The 17,635-nt window shown below is 39.6% G+C and overlaps 1 protein-coding gene across 6 annotated transcripts in view; it reads right to left on the reverse strand.

Annotated features, from left to right (window-relative positions):
* Positions 1–7,461: 7,461 nt before the first annotated feature.
* The window catches only part of TNFAIP8 (TNF alpha induced protein 8), a 63,175-nt gene continuing 53,001 nt past the window's right edge, over positions 7,462–17,635 (reverse strand). For 4 of the 6 annotated variants that reach the window (XM_072031261.1, XM_038170895.2, XM_038170892.2 and 1 more), the window contains exon 2: positions 7,462–9,329. In XM_072031261.1, coding sequence (XP_071887362.1) covers positions 8,764–9,329 — 566 coding nt within the window. In that variant the 3' untranslated portion in view covers positions 7,462–8,763. Of the gene's footprint in view, positions 9,330–11,454; positions 11,725–17,635 lie in introns of those variants that run through there. The other 2 variants (XM_038170893.2, XM_038170894.2) reach the window with 2 other exon arrangements.

Genomic DNA, 17,635 nt, shown 5'->3' on the forward strand with positions numbered 1-17,635 from the left:
TTTATTAGCTATTACTAACATGCTAGAGCAGTGAGAAACAAAACAAAACAAAACAAAAACAAACAAACAAAAAGAAACACCTTCCTTCCATTCACCTTCTTCTTTCCCCTTTCCCTCTAGTGGTGCAGGGGAGTGGGGAATGGGGGCTGTGGTCAGTCCCTAACGCTTCGTATCCTCCACTCCCTCACAGACCCTCCCTGCCCCTGCCCCCGTGGGGTCCCTCCCAGGGATGCCGTCCTTCCCCAGCTGAGCCTGGGGGGCTGCCCACAGGCAGCAGCTCTTCAAGCACTGCTCCCACACGGCTCCGTCCCACGGGGTCCATCCATCCATCCATCCCCCAGGAGCAAACTGCTCCAGCACGGGTCCCCCACGGGTGGGGGCAGCTCCCCCCAGACCCCCTGCTCCTGCGTGGGCTCCTCTCCACGGGCTGCAGCTCCGGCCCGGGGCCTGCTCCTGCGGGGGCTCTCCATGGGCCGCAGCCTCCTCCAGGCCACATCCACCTGCTCCAGCGGGGGCTCCTCCACCCATGGGGGGGCTGCAGCGTGGAGATCTGCTCCATGGGGGGCCCATGGGCTGCAGGGGGACAGCCTGCTCCACCAGGGGCCTCTCCCTGCACAGCCCGCAGGGGAACTGCTGCTGCCTGCCTGCAGCATCTCCTGCTGCACTCACCTGGGGGGTGCAAGGATGTTGCTCTATTTTCTCACCCCTCTCTCCCAGCTGCTGTTGCCCAGCAGTTTTTTTTTTTTTTTTTTTTGTTTGTTTTTTACCCTTTCTTGAATCTGCTCTCACAATGGCACAAACAACCTCACTTACTGGCTGTGCTCTGGCCAGCAGTGGGTCCCTTTGGAGCCAGCTGAAACTGTCTCTGATCTGGCATGGGGCAGTCACCGCTGCAGCACCCTGCTACCAAAAGCTCGCCCTGTAAACCCAATATACCGTAGAAATAGCAAGTAATATTATTCCCCATTCTAACTTGCCTTTGCATGTGTTCTTTTCTGTGAGCCTCGTTAGCAAGTGGGTTTTTTCTTGCCATTAAATCCAATGTTTTCCAGACTCAGAACTTGAAAAGCAGCTTTCATGGTGTGATGTTGAGGATCATCATATTGTGCAGTTAGCAGTGGATGTATTCTTATGAACTAATTACAAATGTAAATGTAAATGTTTTTATAGCTTTTGTCAACAGCCCACATTACAGGAGGTCTCTTGTCCCCACTCTGGCAACAAACACTAATTTTGCCATTTGTTGCACATACCACTCAATTAAGTGGAAAATCCATGCTGGGAGCATAAGCAGAGCACTATGGAAGCTCTCCATTTGACTCCACAAGAGACTCAGGGTTTGAGGATGACTGAAGACCTGAGTTGTCAGGGCTCAGTGGACTGCTGAGCTGGTATGTGGTAACATATTAGTATAACAAAGTCATTAAGCAGAAACTAGTTACACATGCACATCTACAGTTTTGAAAATGTATCCCATGGAGAGATGTTGGGGACATGCCAGCAAAAGATTGCTCCTGTAGCACAGCCCTAAATTTCACCCTAAATGTCTCTTCATCAGAAATTCATTAACTTGATCTCCATGAAGGACAGAAAAAAAAAAAAAAAAAAAAAAAAGGAAGAAAATAAAAACCACATGGACTAAAATAAGAGGTAAAGAGACTGAAAAATAAACCTCTGTTGCATTCTCTGGAAATCAGATGCATATGGGCACTCCTACCATGTTATGAGTAAATAGATTCTACAGATGAGCTGAATCGTTACTGAATACATGGAAGAGTTGCAGTCTCTCCTGAGAAAAACTGATTCAGTGCAGTTGCTTCCTGAGCTAATGGCCATATTGAGCTCTAGGACAGCCAAAAATTCCAAGAGGTTCTGCTGTTACAATAAATCCAGGCAGCTCCTTTACTGAACAGCAAAGACAGGCTGCATTTAAGCTGTGTCTCCTGAAATCGCCTCTTCTCTCGAGCTGCCTCCAGGCACATTCCAGAGTTCTTATTTCTGATTTCTACATTTTATTATGTGAGTTTCTCAGGTCCAGTTTTGAAGTAAAGTGTAGGTTGCAGTGCTGTAGGATACTAGTGCTGTAAGATTAAACACACCTTCTTACTTAGACAAAGTTGAAGACCTGTGCTTACTGTAGGCAGTAGACCTTATCACAGTGAAGATGGTAAGTTAACCTTAATGAAATCTAAGTGTCTGATCACAGCCCTTTCTCCCAGAAAAGTGCTGAGCTTTCCTTTCCACTTTTCCTTAATAGTTTCTTTTTTGATGGCATATGAAATACACCTTTGGGAGTGTCTGTACCGTTGAAATCAAAGTAAGCAGCATATGATTGAGACAGATAACTTTCAAGTTGGGCAGAGACTCACCTTAGTTCCAAGCATGAGATCATTTTTCTGTTGCTGAATTATCAAGATCCTTGAGATACAGAACCAGCTTTTTTGAAAGTAGCAGCTGATCTCATGTCACATCCTGGGACCAATGCGCTTACTTCCCCTCGGCTCAAAGCACTGCCTCAGTGTGTTCTACTGCTGCATTCTCTTAGCAGGCCTAGCAGATGATGAACAGCTGTAGATCCTGACTCTCAACAAAATAAAACCAAACCCCAAACAAAACAAGGAAACCACAGTACCTCAAATCCAAACAGTGAAGTAAACTGTGAGCATCAGCTAAGCACTTCAGTACTGGGGAACGACTGTCTTCTCGTGTCATGGGATCCCTTAATTTGACAGTAGTGTATTTGGAACATCAACAGCCAGGGAACTTTCTCCTCAAGACACAAGCCAAGCCCAGCTACTGAAATTGGTTCTTCAGATTAAGGGAGACTATTCTGCTCAAGGGAGCCAAATAACTTCTAAGTGCTATTCCAAAATGGATCAGAAGTCCCTTGCCATTCCCATACAAGAATGGAAGGGTTGGTGTTGTAATATGGGCTGATTTATTCCATCTATGATATCATACTCTCTGAATTACCAAAAAAACTGACACAACACAAATGTTAAAATATTCTTCATCTGCTACTAGCTGTGGCTTGGCCAGAAGAGTTAAAGATAAATGAATTCTGAAAAACTTAATATAAAATGTTCTGCAAAGGCTGTTGCAAATGAAGGGCTCTAAATTACCGTGTATAAGAACTAGTGGGGTTGCCAGCAGGAAACAGAGAACAAGTGGGTGAAAAGCCAACAATTTTCTCTCAGAACAACCTGCAAGTATAGAATAATACTTCAGAATAATACTGCCCAGAAATGTCTTTGTAGCATACAAAACAGACAGAAGAAAAAAAGGAAGACATAAAGGAAAAAAGATATATTGTAAAAAGCCGCCCTTCACTTCATTTCAGCTCATACCTATGTGCATAGTAAAACAAACAAACGACAACAAAAAAAAATCTAAATATTTAATACAAACTGGAATACGAATTATTTTGTCATGAAGCCAACGGGAAGTATGATTTTAAAATCCAGCACTAAGGTTTTTAAAGTAGAAAGTGGAACATCTTACGAGTGATGGTAACATCACTTTATATCTAAATCACAGTAACTGTAGGAAGCTCCACCTTTGTCCTCCACCTACAGCAGCAAGACTTTCCCACAGGAGAGGACAACAAATAGCAAACAGGTTTTGGTTGCTTGGGAAAATTGGGCAAGTAACTTACCTCTTTAACTCCATTATTCGTAATTGTTAAAGTCTGCTGCTTTGCTTGATAGTGTGTAATTATGGGACACCCCAAAGCTACGAGCTGACTCTTTTCAATTTGCTCCCTAATGGAAGTAAATGCCATAGGGGATGTTTCTCCAGAAACTGGTGAGTAGAACATTGCTAGATCGTTAGAAGATATGATTCAGTTCCTGTATTTCCCAAACTCATGAGGAAAAGCTGATACTGATTCAGGGATTCCTACCTATAAATATCAGCTTTAAAACTGGAAGATAGTACTCTACATAATAAAACTGGGTACTGAGGGGAAACAAACAAACAAAAAAAAAGGTCACTTGAGCAATTGTGGTTTTAACACTAAGATATCTTGATTTGTGACATAGACCGAGCGATAATGTAATAGAGATATCTTTTAGACATGGCCTGTAAGGAGATACAACTACTATATCTTCACAGAAGGAAAATAAATCACATGGTAAACTAGAATATATAACACTATAGATATTAATGTCAAAACTCCAATGCTACTTCATATATTGTATGCAAACTCAAGTACCAATAATAATTCAGTATGGATTAGTTTTTCAGAACTTCTTTCTTCATAAGACCAAATGCAAGATTAAAACAATCAAACAAAAAAATAAATAAAAAAAAACAACCAATCCACCAAAAAAAACCTAACTGCATCACTTAGTCTAAATAAACTGTCCAAGTAGTATCCACAGTGTGCTTTTGGGTAACAAGATTTTCACCATAGCAAACTTTCTTCTCCCAGAAAGTTTCATTTATGTGAAAACCATGAAAATAAGGTATTATGGAACTTTTCTGGACAACTATAATCTCCTTTGACAGTTGTTTTATCCAGAGCACAGATGTTTGCCTCTTAACCATGAATGTTGGCTGACCTGCCCAAATCCCAATGAAAAACAGTTTTAAAAAATAAGCTTTTTCTGCAAATGGTTATGCAAACTGGAATCTTGATTTCACGTTAAAGTATACCCTCTGTCACACATTCAAAAGCATCTTTTTTTAAAAAAGAAAAAAAGAAAAAAAAGGTCAGAGGTACATGTACTGAAATCACAGATAAATATTTGCTATACTGATGAGGGTATAGATTATATCCAAGGCAGTATTAGCAACTCAATCAAGACGTAGATTGTTCTTTCAGATTTCAAATGACTTAGGGGGGGGAAGGGGGGAGGAAGGGGGGAAAACAGGAAACTGCTATTTAGGTCTGCTTTTTTCATTAGGTGAAGTGGGTAATATATTCCATCTAACCTTCTCCATAGATGTGTACACAATGTACTATAATCCTGGGGCAAAAGGAGCAGGGAGGGAAGAGATGTAGCTGAAAAGCCGCTATTTGTGCTGCTTGGGAGGCAGGAGGAGCACATGAAGCCAAAGGAAAGCTATGGTAGCAGGTCACCGGGTGATGAATGCCTATCAAAGATCATCATCCAAGCCTGCAGAGCGTGCAGTTTACTGACCGTGGTGGACTTACAGGTACAGCATGAATACTTCTCTGCTAGGCCATGGAAACAAGCACGTTCCAGTTTCTCAAGGAGTTCCACGCACAGGTCCAGTTTACCTTTCGGTAGTCACACTATCACTGGTACGCCAGTAGCTGCGAGTTGCTGGAAAACAGCTGAAGTCGACTGTCATCAAAATGAGATCACTGCTTCCCTGGGACAATACAATCTTTTTTTAGGGGGAGATGTGAGAAAACAATTGGCCATCTCCTCATTCCTTTATTTTACAGGAATTTAGTTTAAGGGAGGGGCTGAATCTTTTTTTAGAAGAGACATGATTTGGTATTCTCCTAAATAAAAACAGTTCCTGAAAGCTTCCAGATTCCGGCTGATAATCTCTGTACCCTCCAAAGGGAGACACATTTTTAGAGAGCTTAAAGACAAGAACAATGCTTATTATCTTACCTAATTGTGTCCTTTTGTTTGCCCAAGCATACACACACATACATACAAATGTAGTTAAGGGATGGGCAGAAGTTGTAGTGAATCGCTGCTAAAACAACACACACAAAGTGGACACGATAACCGTGCTGTATCTTGTTTTCTTTGTATGGCTGAGATAGCAGTTGTTTGATGTCGCTTGTCAACGGCTTGCAAGGTCTCACCACTTAGCTGTAACATTCAAATGTAAAATGTAAAGGGCTGTAACATTAGTTTTAACTTCCACAAATCCAGCAACACACTTCAGTGGCATGAGGTACCACAGATTAACTACACATTAAAAGAACATTACAAATATGAAACTCCTAAGATACTGAGACTTGAAAGCCTGGTGTAAAATGAATCCATGGCAATTAGTTTTTAATATTTTAAGTTTTGTGGGTTTTTTTTTTTGGTAATTTTTACACTATTAAAATAGTGATGCATCAGTTTTAATGCACACAATAATGACATTATTTATAACTAAACAGTACTGCTGTAACCTTTTCATTTTTAAACCTAGCTAGACAAGGAATATGTCAAAATTGTGCTAGAGGGCTGATGCAGGGATAACAGGTATATTAGAAAGAAAAGTGGTATCAATTTATTTCTGAAATGTTATACTAGAAGCCACTATTTATGTAATCTTGCAGGAAAAAAAAATGAATGAACTGCAAAATTGCACAGCTTAAGTACTATGCCATGTTATTTATAAAAGTAAGTCTTTGGAAATTCAGTTCAATTAGTTTCTTTCATAATTACAGAAGTCAATTATTCATAAGTGAAAATGAATACCAGAAAGGAACAATTTTTACTACATCTCAGAATAATGTAACTAGACTGTGAGCTAGGTGTATCTTCTCCCTGTTGCCAAGTTTTTATGTGTATAACCAAACCTCCAAGAACTTTTTCTAAAATGTGTACGGCCAGACGACGCAGCTGGTGATAATGCAACTGAATACTTTACTCCATTACTGACAATGCAAATAGTTCAACTGCAGAATGACTCACACACATTTAAATAGGTGTTTGTTAACAACGTACAAAGATCATTTAGGCAATTTTTGACCCAGGAAAAAATCGTATTTGAACAATCAAAATATTCTGGGTCATGGCTGAAGAAAATCTTTTGTGGTTTATACAGCAAATGTGTGCAATGTGCCTGGCTCTACACAAAGTCCTGTCTTCCCTTCAGTACCTGTCACCATTCTTTATAAACTATGGCATCTTGTAGAATCAGCATGATTCAGAAATGGGATTTGTACAAAACAGCTTCAATTTCTAGTTAAGTTCCTTCCTATCCTCACCTCAGACAGACGAACTGGGAAAGAAAACAACTTCTCTTTCCATGTTGGAGAAAAATGACATAAGCCAGTAAGTCAGAAACTGTGTTCTTATGGTTTGTGAGATTTCCTTCATGATGTTGCATCCTCATAAATGACTTCTGATGGACTACAGTAAAACATAAGATGAGATCTTAACAGATACTCATTCAGATGTCACACTAATAACCTAACTCTTTGCAAATTCTCATGCACATCATTTTCCTGTCGTTCCAGCCCTGTAGTACATTAATCTTTTCTCCCTGCAGGACACTAATGACTTCTATAAAAGGAGTTCACCTTTTGAACACACATTTATCCAGCATATTCCTAGTGTCTTTCTGGGAATACGCAGAGCCTAGTGACTGAATGAACATGAGTAAAAGTGAATTTTGCATTCTAAAAAAATGACAAGCAGTTTTGTCAGAGGCTGTAGTACTCTGGTTGCCTGCACAGTCCAAGTGTTATCTTTATGATTTACAATACAACGGGGGAAAAAAAAAAAAAAGGAAAAAAAAGGAAAACATGAAAAGTTCAGAGTGCAAATATTCTTTGGTTTACTCATAACAACAACAACAACAAAAAAAAAAAAGACACAGCAAACAGCAAAAACACTGGTAATTAAATAAACTACAAATTCTTTATATGCTTCCTAATAAAAAGTCTTCAGGTGTTTGAAATGTATTAACTTCATGCTTTTAAGTACATTACAGTGTCTAGAAAGTCACATTTTTCTTTTCCCCAAGGGCAAGGCAGGGAGAAGATGAGGGAGAAAAAAGAATGAAAGGTAGGAGGGGAGAAGAGAACAAATTGATTCAAGATGTCACTGTTCCGTTAGTTCAATAGCACATACCCCAGATTAATTTGTTTTCTAGATACATTGTACAAAAAGCAAACTGGCTTGGAATTTATTTTCAGATGCTCAAGCTTTCTGAATTCATATCCCCCTAACGTGTAAAATAAGCTGACCCACACCTTTGCAAAAATAATTATGACTTATTAGCAGGGTTCTAGAAATCTTAAGGAATTGCACAAGTCACTGTGTGTTACCTTACAATCTTGTATGTAAAGTTAAAATCACGTACCACAGGTGTTGTCTAGGGAGTACTTTTTTTCCAATTAGGCAATTTTACTGTAGCTTATTGTTTCTGACATAATTAAAGGAAACAAGGCATCTGTGTAGATCTGTAAGGATCACTTAGTGGCCTTTCAGACATAAAGCTTTCACCACTGAGCTGGAGATGAACAAACCAGTTCAGACTTTATGTGACAGCATCACAGATACTGTGTAAAAATGAATGTTTCATAAGGTCAACACTAGGAAGCTGTGATCTGTGCACTGCTTATAAAAGACTATAAATGAATCAAATATATATTTTACAAATAAGATGAAGAAATTATAGACTGTACCATCACCACGTTAATTATTTACCAACATTCCTGGACTCTGATCACTTATATTTCTGTAAATATAAAAGATTTGGATTGTCTGACAGCTTATCATTTTGTTTTGCGTATCTGTCTTGCAAGACTCTTACTCTACTTGGACCCTTCTGTTTTATTGTCTTTTATCCAGCTGTTTTTGTGGGCAAAGCACAGTGAACAATGTCATGCGCTGTCTTTCTTCCATATGGACTGCAAATAGCAATAGACAGCTCATAACAAGGAATCAGTTTAATAAAGATCGTTCTGAAATATTTGTCAATATATATATATATAAAAAAAATCCCCAAAACGAGCAAAAAACCACCTTTTGCATGCTCCCTTATTCCTTCATAAATCAACAGTGTTCCATCTACAAATAATGCATAGGCAGTCAACTTTTATACAGGTACTTAAATGTTCCCCTCATCTAGCATTTTGTTGACACCATCACAAAGTTTCTGCAAATGGAGTTTATAAGGTCCAAAGGGATTGTACAAGGCAGCCAAAAATTCACAATCAGAGAAGTGATCAAACACGTTGTTGACTCGTCCATGTGACTTTGCAGTTAGGTGACGCTGAATGATCTGATGAAGCAGCTCTCTACAGTCATTTAACAGTTTGGACAAAAAATTCCTGTCGAAGGTATAATCCACCTGATGGAAACTGACCACGGTCTTAGCCAGCTGATGAACTTTCTTCTTGAATTTCTCCATCAATGCTATTTCATCTTGATTAAATTGGTTGTTCCTGTAGAGGATTGCCAATTTGAGGACTATTTTAATGAGGTTTTTAATGATCTTCTCTGCTTCCTTTTTATTTTGTGTATATTCCTTTGTCACTCTGTAGAGCTCATCTAAAACATCACTGCTTGTATCATCTATCAAAGTAGTTGCTATTGATTTGGATACCATTTTTCCAAGGATCTTCTTCTGGGCCTGAATGGCCAGACTTTTGGAATTGAAGACATCAGTGGCCACTAGAAAAAAAGAAAGGGGGAAAAAAAAGAAAGAATGTATTCAGTACTTCATCGCACACAGACTACAAACAGCGAGCTAAGGAGTATTTCTGTTTGTATCCGTTCATCTTACTCCCTATTACTTACCACAGAAATGTGGTATGTCCTATACTAAATGCCAAAAACAAACACTCCAGGGTTTGCCATTACATTTGCTAACATCACCTCATTAAGGAACTGCTCTATGATCGACAAAGTAGGTCCTACAACAGGGTTCTACCTCCAACACTATGCTTGCTTACACAAATATACCCAATGAGGTTCCACTCTTTGTGAGGCTCCAGTCTTTTGTAATTTCTTTAAACGCTTTAAAAAACCCAAACGTTCTTTCACACACTTGTTTTGTGAAACGTTCCCACCCATATTCTCTCATCAGTGACCATTATTTACTGCACCTTCTCCTGCAAGTCACATGTGAATTTCTATTTCCATGGAGCACTGCCTGGAAGGAGGCTGCCTTCAAGCTGCAGCTTTTCCTAGGGTCTCAGGCAGACTGAAGGAGGGCTTCAGCTGTTTACATTTATTGCACATATGGAAAGTTTACTTTGCAAACAGAGGGCCAGGAAAGATTTTACTTTATTTTTCTTTATGAAAACATAAACTCTGCAGATGCCAAACAGTAAATCCCTGAAATTGGAAAAAGTTTCCTTCTGACTGTTTGTGCTTGGGCAATTGGGTGTGTTACGATCCACGGTGCCTCTGGGGTTCCAGCAAGGAAAAGGAGCTTGTCCTTCAGGAAGGACAAGTGAGACACAAATCTGTAATTTTTCTTGATTTTTTTTTTTTTTTTAGAAACTTAGTAAAAGGCTGCTTTTCTATGATTTCAGAAACTTTCCAGCGAGTTTGTTTCTTCTTTGGACTTTTACTGCATACTTCTTTTTGAAGCACAAAGTGTTTGAATGCATTTTTAAAAAATCTTTACTGCATGAGGACACTCAAAAACCAAAGATCCCATTGTTAAGTATCTTGGGTAAAGCACCCAAGATCATAAGATGGACACGTTTCTAAACCACAAAGATTCAGGAAGAAGTTAAAGATGCTAAACAGTCAATCTGAACTGAAAACATTTGATTCAATGTTTGTGTTTTCAAATATAAAACTGTAACTCCCTTATTCAAATAAAACTAATCAAAACATTTCAAAGTAGTCAAATACTAGAATTCAGTAGCCAATGCATTACAAAGATCTACAGATAAAAGTTAGCTTTTATTTTTCTCTAAAACAGGAATATAAATGCTTCTTTCATAACTTTGCTTTCTTAAAACCTTCCGATTTCCTAGCTGCTCACAGTATCTTCTCATGTTCCACAAAGATATACAGATGATTGTACTAATATATTCACTATTCTTCCAAAAACTTGCAAAGAAAAACAAACACACAATACAATCTATATTTTAATATTTTAAAATGTTCTTCCCCAGGATGCTGTAGGTATTCTTATAAAATTGTGATTATACCACACAGAACGCTCCATTATAATTAAACAGAAATCAGTACAACCTTTCTCCAGCAAGTCACACAGACACTCAAATCTAGTTCTTACAATTTACACACATTAACTCAGGAAGTATCAATTTTAAGCAATTCAAAACTTGGCCATTTTCTAAAGATTCAACAGTTTTGAAAAAAAAAAAAAAACAACAAACATTATGTAATTTCACATTTGACAAGGTGGAGCTCAACATGCAATTAGCATGCTATGCAGAACAGGACCTGATCACTTAAAAGAGGTATTACAATCTTAATGGCATTTCTAAAAATTGTTCAAGTTTTGGGACTATGCAGTAAGGCTTACTTTCTATATAGTTAGCAATACAGCAGTAGTCTACTTCTTTTTCTGTATTATTACATATGTTCTAGATAGATGGATAAATACATAAATTTCATACTTCAGCATTCCTGTCAATCAATCAAAAAAAAACAAACTGCTTTTATTTTGTATTTTTTCCTCATGTCAGAGAGCTGAAACATACTTTGCAGCCAAATGTTTGAATAAAACTGAGTTTAAGGAGTAAGTTTACAGACCTCCTTCAGACCCAGCATACATACATGCTTCTTTAAAAAAAAATGTAAAATTATTACTTACTTGTTCAGCAAATGGAATTGCAATTGTTAATGCTGATAGCAGAAGCAGGGGAAAATAACCCAGGTGAAGACCGGCCTAAGACTTAATTACTCTGCTAAATCTAGCGTTTGCTTTATCACGCACTTTGAAACACTGTCAGAAGTTACCACGGAGTGAACATGTTTTCTTCCCCCTCTCCATTAGAGCCAATCTTCTCAGCTACCTTTCTCTTCTGTCCGAAGCACTTCATTTTACTTTGGCACCTCAGAATGCAAAAAATACATCGCGGTGGTTTCACTTCCTTGAAAAGAGAGCTGAAAGGAAATTGCACTGCTGAGCAAGCAGTGCAACGCCTGTACTGCTAACCGGCAACTGCCACCACGGGCAGACCGGGAGGGAGACAAGCGGCCCCAGGACTAGATGGGCAGGGGACTTGCTGGGAAGCAGCCAGAGCCCTTTGCCATCCCCTGCACCAGCCGGGAGCTGCACACCAAGGGTCTGGTTCAGCAGAGGATGCAGTGACAGCAGCAAGGGGCTGCCAGCCCCCGGCTCTGCAGGTCAGGAACTCGCTGTAGATGCTCTGAAATCTCAGATGCAAGCTACAGAAAATAAGCATGCAAATCCACACTTAGACAACTACCTACAGCGGCCCCATTTTGTTAGGGTTGACCATATATGTAGCCACCATTAAGGAGCAACTGCCATGTGTGCTCAGTGCGCATACGTATCTGGGTACACCTGCTTTATGGACATGTCCCATCCTTGTGCTTTAAACCGAAATAATGCCATCTCTCTGGTGGCCTGCAGCGTCCCCAGAATTTGTGCAGGTCATCACACTAATTTTAAGTATCTTGTGTAATGCTTTTTCTCATGACTCTCCTTTATTACAGCTCCTATTGCTTTGCTGTGCAGTTTTACACTTCACTTTTTAAAAGTATATTGCCATAAAACACCCTTTAAGAATCCCTGGGATGTCATTTTCTGCACAAGACACACAAATAAACAATTCTGTGAGCCTGCCATGATGATGTTCAGTGGAGCCGTCCGCTACAGAGCAAGGTGAGAGAGGCTCTCAAGGAGAAACCCGCAAGATTTTAGCAACAACAGGAACATCTGAAAAGTCTTTTCATCTATTTATGACTTAGATGAAAAATAAAATTGCAAAGTTGAGAGCTTATTAGTTACAAAATTTTGTAATTTTTGCAAAAAATAGTTCGCATGTTTAACACTAGTATTTTGTGCATTAAAGTCAATAAATGCTAGAGATGTATTCTTGTTGTGTTTTTCCCCAAAAATGTTATCTTCCAAACATTTTACTTAAAACTGTGCTGGGAAATGTGAACTTTCGGTGAAAACTGGGAATTCTGGCTTAATAAACTCTCAGGAGAGTGGTATAAAAGTACTACAAAGCTTTCACTTACAGCTGTGATGCTCATTTTTCCCTGATATGGAAGCCAGTACACCTCCCTCCGTACTGTGGCAAATACCTATTACCAAATACCCTATTTCTCAATGCCATTTATACTAAAAAAATATAGTTGAAAAAAAGTTGAATCAGATGATTTCACTGCCTTACAGCAAGGCAGAATCTCTTTTTCCACAAGGTAATGGTCAATGGTAGATGCAACAGCACTCACAGGGAGGTGTATTCAATCTCATACACACTGAGAATGAACACTTAATCACTCAATGTTTCTAGGCTTGTTGTCATAAAGATGGACCTAAAAGAAAACAAAAAACACTAGAAGCTTCCAGTGAACCCTGTTAGGGCATAGGCAAGTCAGGAGCTGAACTTTTTGACATGGGTTGTTTCTCTAACGTATGTACTCAGCATGTTGACATAACAGTCCCAGCTGAAGAGAATTTGTCTGCAGAGCCGCTAATAATAATGCTGCTGCATGAGACTGCTTTCACATCAATGATGTTTGACATGCCATGTACTGCACTGGTAGCATGTAATGTCCAGAAACTTCAGGGGTTTTGGGGTGAGACACAAAGAACACATACAGGGTCAGGAAAAAAAAAAAAAAAAGAAAAAAAAGGAAAAAAAAAAAAAGAAAACAAGCATTTCAGGCACCATTTAAAAGAGCGTATCACAAAGTTTTGAGAAATGTGGCAACTGATTTCCTGCCTGGCTTCCTGTGTGGACATGTGTGCTTGCCTCTGCACCGACAGCGGGTTGCAGCTGAAGCAAGAAGCCTGCATGCTGTATGAATCCTGTGTCCAGTAAGATTCCTGGAGTGGGAAAATATAATTTCCCTGGAGGGAGACAACCTGAAATCAAGTAGGACAGACAGCACTGCACTTCCCAAGTATATGTGACCACGAGTCTCACCCCTCCAAAATCCTGAAATCTGCCAGATACCGAAGAATAGCAAAACCTACTATTTTTTCCTCTGCCTTCTGTTTTGCAAGTCTTTACAGGGCTATATTTGTGTTCAAGAATGGTAAAAGCTAGAGACCTTTAGAAAATAAATGCACTAAGAAATAATGCATGCCTTCATGTACAAACACATGACTCCAGTAAGTTAAAGTTCCAACAGTGGTCAACTGCAGTGGTCAACAACAGCGAACAACAACTCCTGGTGTACAGAACAGGCATGAACAGTCACAAAGCTGTTACCAGAGCTGAAACAACTTTCACAATATAGCTATTACGTAAAGATAAGATTAAAAGTGAGTGGCAGAACACAGACTAAAAATTCTTCAGACATAAATAACGTAAGCTGATTTCTGTAACTGACACCACGATGTGTATCTTTTTAATAATTTTCTGAGGGAATGAGTCATGGCTTCAAAAAGCTTTTTTTTTTTTTTCCTGTTTTTGTTTTGTTTTGAACAGAAGAGTCAGTGTAGTGGTTCTAGCCTGTACGAAGGTTACTCCTAACCCGTACAAAGTGCTTCAAAGTTTCTTGGGTAAAGGATATGTTAAATTTATCTTTTAAAAAGCACAAAGTCCTTGCAATGTGAAAAGCATTGAAAAAAAAATGACCATTCCCCAAATGGCCACTTCAGAAAGTCAGATGCTCTTTCTATTTGCAAATGCTTGTTCATGTGCTGGCTTTCCAAAAGCTGGTGCAAATACAGCTGGTGTGGGATGTGCAAGACCAGGCAGCTCTGACAGCTTCTACTGCTCAGCCTCGGACACTGGGACTGCAACCTGTAAGCTGGCTGACGGCAGGAGTGGAAGAGACCGGGACAGACATTGAGGAAAGGTCTGCAACAGGGCAGATTGCCTTGGTCAGACGCTTTGGGCAGCAGAAAAAACAGAGGGCACACAGCTACGAGCTGAAGGTGAAAGGGGAAATAAAGCCTGAAGGAATGACAACAACAATAACAAAAAAAAGAGTCCTATTCAAAAGGAGAAAAATGTATTAAGAGAAGCAAAACTGAGCTGGTGAAAGAAAAGGGTGTTTTCCTGCGGGCATTGCTCAGGGAGTCGAGCCCAGAGGATCTGCCGCTTCCACACGCTGCAGGGCACAGGAGCGCCATGGCCTACTTCCTGCCCTGACGGCAACAGCGGTGGCTGAAAGGAAGCTGCTGCACAGAAACACCCGATTCTGGTTCAGAAAGTGTCGGGGGAACACCCAGCCTTTCCTATGACAGGACGCTGGTGACATTGCTGCTCCCTCAGAAAGGCGAGGGAACCTACGTTGCATTACGCTGGGCCTAGGGCTTGTGGTGCAGCCCTTAACCTGGTCCATGCTGCCACAGGCCTCACTGGGCTCGCTTCTTCCACACCTCTCCCCTTCTTTTGGTTCAGGCACACGAGGTCCGTATTTGAGGAGCAAATATTGTATTTGGCACCTTGTTTTTAAAAAGGGAGGTTTATTTATGAGTATCGATTTTAACTAGAAAGCAGTTCAAACTAAAATTTTCAACACATGCGAAGCGTGTGTTCACCAACACAAATAAACCTTGCCTACAGTTTTCTCAATAGGTGCACTGACTTGTACGAAATTCTCACCCACCATGATCTTCACCAACTAAGCATACTACAGGAACATTAATAAGTCGAGTGACGTGTACTAATTTTAACATTCATGCTGGAAGATCTTCAAAAGGAAAAATAAGCAATCTGAAAGAAGCCAAGCCTAAGACATAGCAAATATTGCATGAGCAGCCCTACTGGATCTGGAAGTCAGCTCTGAGGCTGCAAATACTCTGAAGCAGTAGTTAATCAAGCAATTTTAGAAAAATATCTTGTTAATCAAGCATTTTTTTGAAATATTTGGTATGTCTAATCTGCATGCTCATACTGAAAGTGAGCATATACACCCAGCAGCAGGGAACTTGGGAAAGATACAAGAAAAGCTAGCAAACAGCACAGGAAACACCTTTCTTATCTGATGAAGTCCTGAAGAACTCATTACTAATAGGTCTACAGATACATTAGATAGTTGTATGTTCCTTATATTTCTATTTAATTCACTGCTTTAGTGTATTAAAATAACGCAAATCTGACCAACAGCAAAAGAAGAAAAGACCCACTTTCTAGCTGCCGAAACAGAAACCATGAAAAACAGAAAACAAAGGGTTTTTTATGTTGGTGGGTTGTTGGTTGTTGTTTTTTTATGACCAAAAGGTGAGAAGAATTGCCAAAAAAAAGTACCTGGAGGTTAAGGTTGGGTAGTGTGGCAAGAAAGGATGCTATTACCAACAAGAATGTATGTGCAGCATTTTGCAGTCCCATGAGAGCGGTCTGTGCCAACAAGTTATTCTGGTTTTACATGCCGGTGCTTCCCACAGCCACCCTGTGCATCACATGATACATGCTGTAGCTGATTTAGAAATCTAAAAAGCCTTCTTGAAAGCTTTTTATCCTAGAGCCTCTGTATGTACTTTAATTAATAGTAAAGCTTTAATAAGAAAAAAAATAACATTAACCTCTGATGACTGCTGTTACAGAAGCATATTTTAAAATATATTGGATATTAAAAAGAGAACAAGAACATGACAGTCAAAGAGAGGAGGTCATGAACTTAATTTGGTATTTTACTCCTTTGCCACCATTTGCTATCCTTGCTGGAATGTTACAACAGGTGTTGCGATATTAAATATGAAGCTTGTATATTTCAGCTGTTGGCCATTTGATGACGACCCAAGTTCCTCTGTATCTACCAATATGCAGGTGTTCATGTATACTCAAAAGCAACAGTGCACAAATCTTTTCATCTGAAACAACGTGTATCCTAGGCCATTCCTTCAGAACAAGCAAATGCAGACCAGAAAATGTATGTTTTGTCCAGCCTTAGAAACATACACTAAACCACATCAAGGCCAGTGCCAACCTCCTTAACCCAAGAGGCATTTGCAATAAAATAATCTAGCCCCATTACAACTGAATCTTTTACCAAAAGTTAAAGTTTAAAAAGAGATATCTAACTGCTTTTACAACCATGACGGCAAAAGGAATGTCTTCTCACCAAAAAAAAAAAAAAAAAAAAAGCTATAGGCACAAGACATTGAGATGCTGAACACAAGAGGAAAAGCACTGAGACAGGCAGCCCCTAGGAAACTCTGAATGCATGAAGAGCATTATTTTTTACCCAGAAGAGGGGAAAAAAAAAAAAAAGAACATGGTAGAGGAAGTTGAGGGCACAAGTGGCAAAAATACAGCCAACTGACACCTGCCCATAAGACAGAGAGAAGATGGCAATCTAGCCTGAGAGGAACAGGTAAATCAATTACAAGAACAAGACAGTAACTTGGTAGTCAAAATGCAAAGAGTATATATTTTGAATAACATGTAAAGAAAGCCACAGCAGAAGAGAGTTCAAATGACAGAAAGGTTTGTAGTCTTTCACTGACTTTGAAAATAGTTAATAATGTTTTTCCTGTATTTCTAGTTCCAGTCCTCTGTTCTTCTCAGCTTCAATCTGTATGCCACTGTTTGCATCCTGCAGACAGGATGGGACTCCACTGGTATCTCTCCTTCAGTTCTAGCTTGAAAGACAACTCGTGCTTTGTTTATATATATTACTCTCTCATCTTCCACCAGTTGCCCCCAAAAACCTAAATGATATCCCTCCCCCCCCCCCCCCAATTTGTCTTTTCTTTTTAAAAACCTATTCTGAGGCACCAAAGATTGCCACATTTACAGACCAGACACAGAAAAAAAGTAGTAGTGACTCCCAGGGCACTTCTTCCATACCAAAACTGGAGTGCAGATTATAAAAACAAGGAAATATGCCATCTAAGA

The sequence above is a fragment of the Anas platyrhynchos genome, chromosome Z (assembly GCF_047663525.1).
Source record: "Anas platyrhynchos isolate ZD024472 breed Pekin duck chromosome Z, IASCAAS_PekinDuck_T2T, whole genome shotgun sequence".
NCBI classification, from domain to species: Eukaryota; Metazoa; Chordata; class Aves; order Anseriformes; family Anatidae; genus Anas; species Anas platyrhynchos.